Source organism: Sardina pilchardus, chromosome 3, assembly GCF_963854185.1.
Source record: "Sardina pilchardus chromosome 3, fSarPil1.1, whole genome shotgun sequence".
Taxonomy (NCBI): Eukaryota; Metazoa; Chordata; class Actinopteri; order Clupeiformes; family Clupeidae; genus Sardina; species Sardina pilchardus.
In genome coordinates, this window is record NC_084996.1 from 17,929,186 (window position 1) to 17,940,447 (window position 11,262).

The 11,262-nt window shown below is 42.9% G+C and overlaps 1 protein-coding gene across 1 annotated transcript; it reads left to right on the top strand.

The window, feature by feature from the left end:
- The first annotated feature begins 284 nt into the window (after positions 1 to 284).
- On the top strand, positions 285 to 10,172 carry LOC134075920 (uncharacterized). The gene is made up of 15 exons (XM_062530948.1): positions 285 to 875; positions 1,460 to 1,519; positions 2,814 to 2,921; positions 3,071 to 3,172; positions 3,361 to 3,491; positions 3,902 to 3,961; positions 3,996 to 4,125; positions 7,244 to 7,315; positions 7,444 to 7,524; positions 7,642 to 7,714; positions 7,824 to 8,007; positions 8,183 to 8,367; positions 8,472 to 8,579; positions 8,754 to 8,871; positions 9,002 to 10,172. The coding sequence occupies exons 1-15, from the start codon at positions 525 to 527 to the stop codon at positions 9,705 to 9,707; spliced, it is 2,469 nt and encodes an 822-aa protein (XP_062386932.1). The 5' UTR covers positions 285 to 524; the 3' UTR covers positions 9,708 to 10,172.
- The last annotated feature ends 1,090 nt before the right edge of the window (positions 10,173 to 11,262 follow it).

The window sequence follows — 11,262 nt, forward strand, 5'->3', positions numbered from 1 at the left end:
TGTTATATTCCTATATTTTCTGACTTAGATTTAATATATGAATGTGTGTAATTAAAATAAAAAGTGTTAGATTTACTCCAGGAGAGCAACTGAAATGGGCTAATTATAATTGTGAGGATATGACTGTGTAGCCTAATGTCACTCATGAGTCATGATTTACTTGACCATTCAAACTGATTCCATGTCTGCAAAGCTGCAGATAGACAGTCCAAAGGTCAGGGCTGATGTGAGCCTTGTCAATGCAGCTGGGACTGGGCAAAAGCAGCGGCAGCCAGTGGAGAGTACATGCAATTCTCTGTGAGGTTATCTTAGCTTCTCTTGAGGCTACTATGGTCGCTGGAAACGACTGAGGAAATACGACTGACCCACGGATGTTCTGTATTTTTGTTGTTGTGGATGTGGCTTTAATTTTGACTGGCTACAAATACCAACCCTTTGCTGCTCATCTTCAATCCACTAGGGGCAGACCACTTCCTGTGCTTCAAGTTCAAAGGACGCGGTGATTGGCGCGCAGCTGACTTTCAATGGAGCTACAGTGCGTTTGGGGGAAGACTGGGGACGAGTCGTTGTCAACGAAAAGTTGTCCTATATACATGCGTTCTCGGTCCCCTTCTCCTCCCCTATCACATCCCCAAGGTGATGCATGTTCTCCTGCGGCCGTGGTAAGCACCGCTGAGGCGGTCAACATGCCAGTCCGTATTGACTGCTATCCCAGCTCGACAGAGGCCTCTATGGCCTCGGTCTCGCTCAACCCACCACCGCCGATCAACACACACCAACCAGGCGTGACCACTTCGCTCCTTTTCAGTGGCTCAGAGTTTCAGGGATACCAGAAGAGCAAAGGCAACTCCTATGACGTGGAGGTAGTTCTACAGGTTAGTAACTTGAATAGATATTTTAATCTGACAGTAGGCCTATTTAGCTTTTACCTCGCAATTCATGAGTTGGTGTAGCTTTACATGATTTTGCAATGTAGGCAATCAATCGGCTCTTGCGCGTAAGTTGGTAGGTTATATCAGTTGTTATTTTGTCCTGTGCGTCTATGCGTTATGATTCTGTAGTAGGATAGGAAATGCCACGGAATTCCTGTTAACGACAGCTAGTTACATAATCAGATGAGCTTAAGAATAATACAGGAAAGTACCGTGAAGGACCTTTCACTTTGCTGAATTGTTTGCAGAAGCTGCTGACCTGCAGCTCAGGCTAGATCACTACTACGATAAACACTGCAGACGTCTCTATTGTACTTATTTACGAGGCCAAGTATGTAGGAGTACTGCATGAAGAGAGTGTTCTGGTGTGATATGGTTAGGAATTCTGGGATAGCAGTTCTGTAAGCAATGGTTAGATATTGCTGTTGCTGTCTTGACTGGGATGTTCCATCCATTTCTGTGCTGTTATGTAATGTAACTGCTGCTGGTGTAATGTGACTGCTGATGTTGGTTTTGTGTTTCTGTAGCATGTGACCATGGAGGATTCCTACCTCTGTGGATATCTGAAGATCAAAGGTCTAACTGAGGTGAGTACTCACTCCTCACCAGTTATTTACATTTCACACAGTACGCTAAACCACATTATGTTACGTTTGGACCCCCTGACCTTTGGGCCTACAAGTGCTTCAGCCATGGAACCTTTGCCTGATAGCTCATTATTGGTATTTTGCTAGAGAGAGGGTAGCTTAACAGGAGGACTGAGTTCATGGGAACAGCTCCAAGTGGATATATAGGTCAAAGTGTTGATTTAATCATCATTCTCCTAGATTTGAAATGTACACATGACCCCATGAATGTTTGCAAACTATATCTGGCAAGGTAGACTAAGTGCAAGTGGGTCACCGCGGTAGATTTTTAAGGTACCTTAAAACATGTTGTATTTTACTTTTATGGTTTTTAGCTGAATTCAGCTATTAGTGGAATTCACATTTCTACAGAATTACTAAATGGCGAGATATAAACTTTGCTCATAAAGAGACCACATCAACAGCATGAGTGAAGACTTAATGAGAAATAGGATAACAATGAGCTTTGCAATAGCTTTTAGATCCTAGTGACATGGTCAGTAGGTCTGGGAGTTGCTGCATTTTGTGTTTTGAAGTTAAGAGTCAGTTACATGTACATGTTTGGTCAGATTATGATAAGATGAGCATGGTATTGTCCATTTTTGTTTCTCTGTGCGCTTATAGCTGGTTGGGTCTTTGTCTGGATCTGTGTGAATGATCAGCAGTAATAGTATTAGGTCAACAGGTTACCTTGAATGCACTGTAAGTGTGTAAAGATGCATATTTGTACAGGACGTTATATGTGTAGATAGATAGATAGATAGATAGATAGATAGATAGATACTTTATTGATCCCCCAAGGGAAATTCAAGACACGTGTATCCAACAGTCTTAAAACAATAATCAACAGTAGGCTTTTTTGCACACCGTGTTTCAAATTCAAGTTCCCACATAGACATATTAAGTGGTGGATCATATGTCAGTTTATTTAATCAGCGCCAAGAAACATTTGAAGTCTTCTCAAAATACTATTTCTGCTTATGTGTTGTGCGTCAGCGATATTAACTGAACCATGAATTCAGCACCGAGGTGCGTACTGTATTGTGATTGTTTTTTGTGAAATTGAACAGTTCCCATCATTTTGGGTGCAGTGTGCTTTGTAGTCAACGAGGACTACAACTTCTCGACTACAACAATCACAGACCATTTAGAAGGCATGAATGTCTTTTAAAAGGAATCATACCTCTCAGGTCTGCTGAAGAACATTTTGGAGAAATGAGAGCTCCTTCATCCCCTAAACGTTTCATTTACACAGGAATATCCAACGCTTACCACATTCTTTTCTGGAGAGATCATCAGCAGGAAGTGCCCCTTTCTAACCAGGAAGTGGGATGCTGATGAAGATGTGGACCGTAAGCACTGGGTATGAAGCACACAAAAAATAATGTAAAGAATTAAACTATCTATACTGTCTCTACTATCTATACTGATTCTGACACTCTCTATACAGTATCTTTGTGCTGATGATTAAGAAAGGTCTACACATACTGTGACATACTTATGGGTTTCCAGGGCAAGTTCCACGCCTTCTACAAGTACGCCAAGACATTCAACTCCGATGACTTTGACTATGAAGAGCTGGAGAACAGTGACTTCGTTTTTATGCGGTGGAAGGTGTGTTTCAGTACTGTATGCCTCGTTCACATGTTCCTGAAGCCCACTTAATACACCTAGCATGCAGCCACATTGACAGTCTTGAAACCTCCTGTCTGTGAATCGTGTCTTAAGCGTAGTATATAAAACCCCAGCAGTCACCAAGCATAGTTATTCTTGATCATGCTCTGCATGTCCCTCCTACACAGGAGCAGTTCTTGGTGCCGGACCACACCATCAAGGACATCAGCGGCGCGTCCTTTGCTGGCTTCTACTACATCTGCTTTCAGAAGTCAACAGCTACCATAGAAGGCTACTACTATCACCGCAGCTCAGAATGGTACGTTTTGTTTACTGTGGTTCGGAATGAGGTAAAATACCCAAGTACAGTAGGCTACTGTGCATACCATGTAGTGTGTTGCATGCAGGAATTGGCTAGTTGCACAATGCTCTCGGTGAGCTCGTTTATTTCCTGTGGAGCCAGGTGTGTTTGAACCTGCCACTATTCTGAATGGAATTAGCGTCTACACGGACCCTGTTGGGTGTTGCACCTACAGTAGTGAATCAGCACGCTACGATAAAGAAGGACGTGTAGACACTAATTGCATTCAGAATAGCAGCGGGTTCAAGCACACCTAGCTCCCCAGGAAACAAACAAGCTCACCGAGAGCCTTTCGTGCAACTAGTCAATAGTGTAGGAGTATTCTTACTCACCCTCTGTGCTTGTTCCTCTCTGTGTTTGTGACTCAGGTACCAGTCCCTGAACCTGTCTCATCTCCGCCAGCGCAGTACTCCCATTTATGAATTTCGGTGACACATGGTTGTCCCATGGGACTTGTGGCAGTGGCGCCAGTGCCCGGCAGGAGCCATCGGGGGTGAGAAGATATCCAGGTGTCGGGGTCTTGGGTCGGATACAGGTGTCGGCACAGGGACGCAGCCGAGCTCCCCAGATCTGGACCGGACTGGACAAACGTGTACCTCGAGTGGAATAGTGAGAAGGTTGTGAAAAGGGGATACCCAGGCACTGGCAAGCTGCAGCTGGGGTTGTCAAGATTTCCTTTTTACCTCTTTGCCCTTCTCTCTGCCTCTGCTCCAAGTTTGGTGTTTCAGCCTCTTGTTACTTCCAGCATTTTTACCATTTTCTTTGTTTTGCTTTTTAAAACTGGACGGAGAGAGGCAAGATGAAGCTTTCGTTTTCTACTCTGACGACTTGTCTTGAACAGGTGGGCACAGTGTACCACTTGTATCATGGTTGAATGTGAAAGAAAGAAAAGAATTTGTATTTTTAATATATTTTATAAATAGTTTATATATTACATATAATAAAGTTTATCATGCAGTTGGATTTTAGCCTGAGAGGATGCCAAGTTGCAACAAAGAGCAGCGGGGGTCATGAGGCTTTGGGGGAGTGTATGAATCTTAAGAAAAAAACCTGTCACTACCAACACACCTTAGCCATCAGCTGTCTTCTACTGCGAACATAACATGCAATATTATGTCTTGTCAGCTGTTGTGCTTTAAACCCAGTTTATATGGACGATGGCAATCAGAGAGACTGTGAATATATTTATGTGCGTGTGTGTGTGTGTTCTTCTGAATGTTTGGGGGAAATGATGCAAAGGAAAGGACTCAGGAATGTCATGGTTGGGTTCTCTTCATGTTACTCATACCACATTCTTCTATGCAACCAGGAATCTTGGAAACTTAAGTTGTTATTAACCCATGACAATTTAACGGAATCGGCACAACCACACATGTTGATAGATGTGAACCCAGAATTTGTTTAAATGATGACTTGGGTTAAAAAAAAATAAAAAATCAGAGCACTTTTTTCTAAAGCCCTCAACTTTCTAGAGTTAAAAACCTGAGGCAAAAAGCTAGACTGTAGCGATACAGTCAGATAAGAGAGGACTGAATGTGTTTGAATGTTCTGATGTGGCTCAGATGGTCCTCAGTCCTCAAAGATGGAGACCTTCTCCCTCTACAGGTGAAGGGAGGAGAGTTTGACAGTACCAATTGCCATGGGAAAAAAAGATTTGTGTGTGTGTACAATTCTTGAGTGTGTTTTTGAGCGGAAGAATGGACGAGCAATGACCTCATTTGCATATATCGTCTGTCGCAACGCACAGCAAAGCAGTCCCATAGTTCACATGTGCCTAGGGGGTGAGCGGTGCATTGGTGCTCACGGTGTCTGAGGAGGACTCTAAAGGGGTGGTTGTTTGTTTCAGACAAAATGTTTGTATAATAACTAAATAAATACTGTTTTAACAACCTACATCTAAGAGACACTTTGTTCCTTTAATGTGTTTATATTTCTCAGATAGTGTATGGATGACATTTATGGTTCAAATATGGTCAGCTGTGTCTGCAAACCAATCACACGACAGCATGCCCCACTTGTAATGTATGCATATTGACACTAGATGGCAGTAGTAGCATCCAGTTCTTAATAGATTATACCAGGGCCCATCTACCCTTATTAGACATTCTCTGATTATACACATTAGAGACTATGGAAAACCTCGGATTAACTTTATAAGGATGGATTTCCAATCAATGTAATTCTGTCTGGGAAGTATTTGTATATCTCTAGTGGAAAGAACTTCTCAGATATCAAAAGAACAAATTCCCTTATAGAAAAAGAAAGAATTTAGACGTATCATGGTTTGAAATAAGGGGTTGAGGAGGAAATGCTGCTTTGTTCCTGTAATCAGTGCGTAGTCATTCCAGTAATGAGGACGATAAAGCTTTTGACAATTTCCTGCAATCTAGCATTGCAATGCCTAGAATGTGTTAAGACCTGGCATTGAGGTATAAGGAATCTGGTTGTCAAACTATTGTCTGTAAAAACATTGGTTGTTTGATCGTTATGGCTGCCAAATGTATAGGCTATGTTAAATTGACGTTGGATGTCATTTTCCATGTAGCCTATTACTAACTTTTTTTTTCAGATAGCCGCATAAAGCCTTCCTTGAGATTTTCATGTAGACAGTCAGCATCAAGATCATCTGCATTAAACAACTTCAAATGAATACAACACTGTGTGCACACAATGGAAATGGATGTGTATGCTCCAGTTCCAATAGCACATGGCCTACGTGCAGAATGGAGGCAAACCGTATTACCACACCATTCGATTAAAGAGATCTGGGTTGGACTTACATGACAAGGAGATAGCAGTCAGTGCCAATTTCCTTCTCTGCTGGCCTGGGCCAACAAAAGGATGCTTACTCTTCTTAAACATACCCTAGGCCTAGAATATGTGGTAAACTCATCAGCTGTCAGCAACTTTGTTTGTCCTCTGGACAAAGGAATATTCACTCATGTAGCTTTGCATATAATGTCATATGATGGCTATGTGAATTTGCCAGATTGTCATACCTGAGAGTCTGTCAAAGGAAAAATATCCGCACACTGTCTTACACACTCCCGGTTTATACCTGAGAATTTGCTCATAACAACAATGGCTCTTGTCTAATCAGATAGCAGGACTATGGCAACACACATTTTTTTTGTAGTGTGCCTGACTAGTGTGATTTTTGTATAAAATTGTATGAAGTCTATTTACACTGTTGTGTGACTTAACCCCTAAAGGCCAACAACTCCTCTCAACTCAACATCAGATCACATGCAGGATGTCTCCTCTTGAGTAGCCTGTGGTGGTTAAGAGTCTTCTGCAAGGGTAGGCTATAGGTCTACTTTTCCCATTAGACTGTAGGCCTGTCGAGCTAAGGCAACCACCTGGCCTATGGAATCCATGCAATTCACTTTATTCATTGCACTTCTTGTGAAATATTTTTTTGTTTTGAAATATGATGTGATATATTTGGCTGACAATAGCCTGCATATCCGGTCATTTTTGTTTCTCTTATTCTTGAATATCCCCTTGGGGATCAATAAAGTATCTATCTATCTATCTATCTATGCAAATTCTTTGGAAAACACACGCGCATGAGAGAGATTCTCATAGCCGACGTCATCTGACCACGCCTTCTCCAGTTAGGCTATATAACAGCCTATTCATTCTTAGGATGGTACAATAGTTGACGGGTATGCAACCAAAGATTCTTTCATCAAAAAATAAGAAAATAGGATAAGATGGACGATCAAAAATATGCTATGAGCGTCAAACTTATTGGAGTGATGCACAAAGAGTCGGTAAAGGTAAGCATACATTTGTTTAACATAGTAGTCTACTGTATATTTGGATATCAGTAACAATGCATTTAGCTTTCTGGATAAGCAAAAGTGATGTAGCCTCGTCGTTGAGTTGACACCTATTTTACTTGCAGTTGTACATGACGTCAGTGCGGTGGTCGGACGATAACGAGATAGTCGTTTACCGGTCCCTTCAAGATTTTAGAGACCTACATGTAAGTCATGAAAGTCACCAAAAAGTTTGTGTCCAGCACTGCAAACTTGGGATATTGAGTGTTAGTGTTGCATGTGGAGAAATGTGGACAAAGCCTATCCATTTTCTGTCTTTGCAGAAAAAACTGAAGAAAAAATTTCCGCCAGCAAACGCTCTTAAGAAATCTGAGAGAGTTGTTCCGAAATTTAAAGGTAAGACTAATTTAATTATCAATACGCTGAGGATACATTATGCTACTCTCTTAAACGACACTTTAAAGCCAAAGTCATAGAGTCTGATATTCTAGGAATTCTGTTACAGCGAAGAAAGTCAAGAAAAGCATTGGCAAAAAAGGTCCAAGTAAATCGGTGCTGAAGCTGAAGTCGCTGGAGCGGTATTGCAACGACTTGATGAACTGCGACCCACGTGTCCCTCAGAGTACGGAATTCCGACAGTTCTTTCTTCCTAATGACCAGGACCTTACCCCAGAATTTTCCAAGAACAGGTATGACAACCACAGAAGTCCCCCAAGAATAGGCCTTTTTTTTTTTTTTTTTTTTAGCTTTCTAGGCTACTTGTTTTATTTTTACTTTTCATGGCATCATTTTGATTTTTAAAACCTAGGCTACCTAGATGCCTTATAATGCCTTATATGTCTGTCGTATGCATTCTGCCCTCAGCATTGTAATAATGCCATCGGAGGACAATGTGGATGGCGGTGGGGGCGTAGGCGGCAACGTCACGCAACCATTTGTCACCGAAACATATCGATGCGTGGCGCCTTATGAGACCAAGGATACAAAAAACAGGCCCTTTAAGGTGGAGGTGGATGAGACAGTGGACGTTCTAATTAAAGACAAAGCTGGTGAGACAATTACTGGGATGACAAATTTCCCGGGGAATTGTATTCAATTATGTGACTTCCTGATAATTTCATAGGCTATCTGTTAAAAATATATTGTTGCACAGGCTGGTGGATGGTCGAAAATTCCGCTAAATGCATGGCTTGGTTTCCTGCCCCATACCTGGAGAAAGTGGATGCAGATTTTGAAGATGACCTTGACGATTCTGATGGAGGTAATTAGTCTGTGAAGAGTCTGCAAAGCTAGAGAGAGCACAACCATGGGAAGATATTTCAGAAAGCTTTCTCAAAATCTGTACTTTATAATTTGTTTTAGTCATGACCCTCTCCTATCTACTGGTGTGTATGTGTGTGTGTGTGTGTGTGTGTGCGTGTGCGTGTGTGTGTAGGTGTTCTATACTGTTGCTCTCGCACTTACAAAGCCAAGTCTTCAGATGAACTCTCTGTGAGCATGGGCAGTGTGGTGGAGGTGCTCCAGAGGTCAGAAAATGGATGGTGGCTTGTCAGGTAGGCCTATGTCCCGACATCAATAAAATACAAACCCTCATGAATACACAGAACAGAAACGCAATAGGCCTACACCTACATATTTGCCTCCACCAGACTTTCCATTGACTTCCTTTTTTATGTCTAACAGACACAACCGCAAGACGGGTTACATCCCCTCCATGTTCCTCCAGCCCTACACCAACCCACGAGTCCAGCTGATGACCTCCCAGAGCAATCTGCGGGGCTCATCGCTGAACCTGGCCACCCTGGACGCCCCCCAGAGCCAAGAGCTCAGCCGCTCCCAGGGCAACCTGCTCCAGCTGCCGGGATTGGGCTCCCAGACGCCAGCCCAAGGCCTGAGCCCGCAGGACAAGTACAAGTCCCGCTCGCTGAACCTCCTGACGGCCGAGTCGGACATCTACCAGACGCCCCGCAGCGTGGCTGCCCCGAGCATCAGGGTGGACGGCGAGCCCAAGTTGCGGCACCAGAGCGTCAGCGTGGACAGCGGCGAGAGCCTGAACGACAGCAGCGACGGCAGCGAGTTCAGCTTCAGCGACGACGGCAGCAGCGTGTCCGGCGGCGCCGACTCGCTCAGCCTGAGCCGCAGCGACATGGAGGACGAGCTGCGCCGCAGCCGCACGCCTCCGCCCCCGAGCACGCGCCAGCAGATGCTCAGCCCCGACAGCGGCCTGGGCGGGCGCCTCCAGCCCAGCCGCTCCGACCCCAACCTCCACAAGGTCATGCCCAAGGTGCCGCCCCGGCCCCAGGCACAGGACATCCTCAAGCGCTGCACCACCGTCACCCGCAAAAACGCGGCACGGAACCAGCTGGTGCCCAGCATCCAGATTCGCTGAAGGGGGCAAGATGGAGGATGGTCACCTCACAGCCCTGCAGAACAACAACTTGTTGTGGCACAAGAACCAACGTGGAGTCTCACATGTTCCATTTGAGGAAATGTTTTGAAGATTGGATCTTCTGACTAAAGACTTTGGCCATGAGAAGCACATGTCCCTCAATGAGGAAGAAGGCAAGAAAAAAAATCTTCAGTCGTTACATAACCCTGATGGACAATGGAAAATGGACTGATAAGGCGGCGTTCCATTACAAATATTTCTGTTTCTAGAGAAATCTAAAAGCTCCTTTAAAAAAAAAAAAAAAAAAATCTGTTGTAAGTGTAAGAAGTGTCTGATAATCTGATTGAATCCAGCATAAATTGTAGTTTCCCTCTGTTTAATTTCCATACTGGAAACCATATTTATGCTTTTTATGCATTGCTATGAAGATGGAAGTTTGAGATAAAAATGATAATGTTTCTAAAACTGCCTTTTTGTTTGTCTGTTATGTTAGATATACAAGGGAACCATTCAATAAATTGAATGAAGAAACTGAAATACTGATGCACACAGAAACTATTGATATATAAAAGACTAAGAGTCATGGTTTACAATCTAAGGTTACAAACATCTTACAGACCCCATCAGCACTGGGGCTGAAAAATCAAGCTCAAAAGCATACTTTTGACTGTCTTTTGACAATACAATAGTGGAGTGTCATCCTGCGAGTGCTTGTGCACACTGACCTTCATAATGCAGGCATAGCATAGCATAATTTATCTGTTATCCTGTTTATCTGACCATGTGCCAGCACAATTAAAACAAGGTATTAAAATGAATCTCAAAGTGGAGAATATCTACAAACTGTTGCTCAAGAGGTAGTAGGTTTTAAAAGCCATTCATATCACTTGGCTATTTAATTAAACATGCCTGTGCTTTTCCACCATAATGAATGATTGACCTTTAACAGAACAAGAATGGCTGCGTTTGGGATGCTTCTTCTAGAGATATTAGAGATTTCAAAACCTTGACTTTTCAATGACCTTGATTGAAATATCCATTACTTTTCACGGTCTGCAAGTGCAAAATTGCTTCCTGTTGTTGGGGCCAATTGGGAAAAGTGATCAGATTGGATAAAATGTTTTCACCTCCACCGTTCTATGAAGGAAACGATCAAATTCTGTAGGTTGACGTATGCTCCAAGGCATCACTAGATCAAAAACTACACTTGGGCACAGCGTCTAAATCATGAAATTAATAAATATTTATTCAAATTATGAATTTGTGATTTGTGTAGGCTACACTATATCGAACATAATCAGAGCTCTAGCTGGTCTGGTAATAGTGAGATTATTGTTTTGCACGCAGAGGGCCATTTGTACCAAGTGTTGAAGCATGGTGTGTGTGTGTGTGTGTGTCTCTCTCTCCTTCAATTCTATATTGCTGCTTTGATCGGTCACTATAACTTTGTGGATTTGAACATTCCTTTCTTTCCCCCGTTATTACCCGAACACAATTTCACTGTTCAATACGGGAACTAGTTGTATCTGAACTTGGGGCACTGCAGTTCATCCAT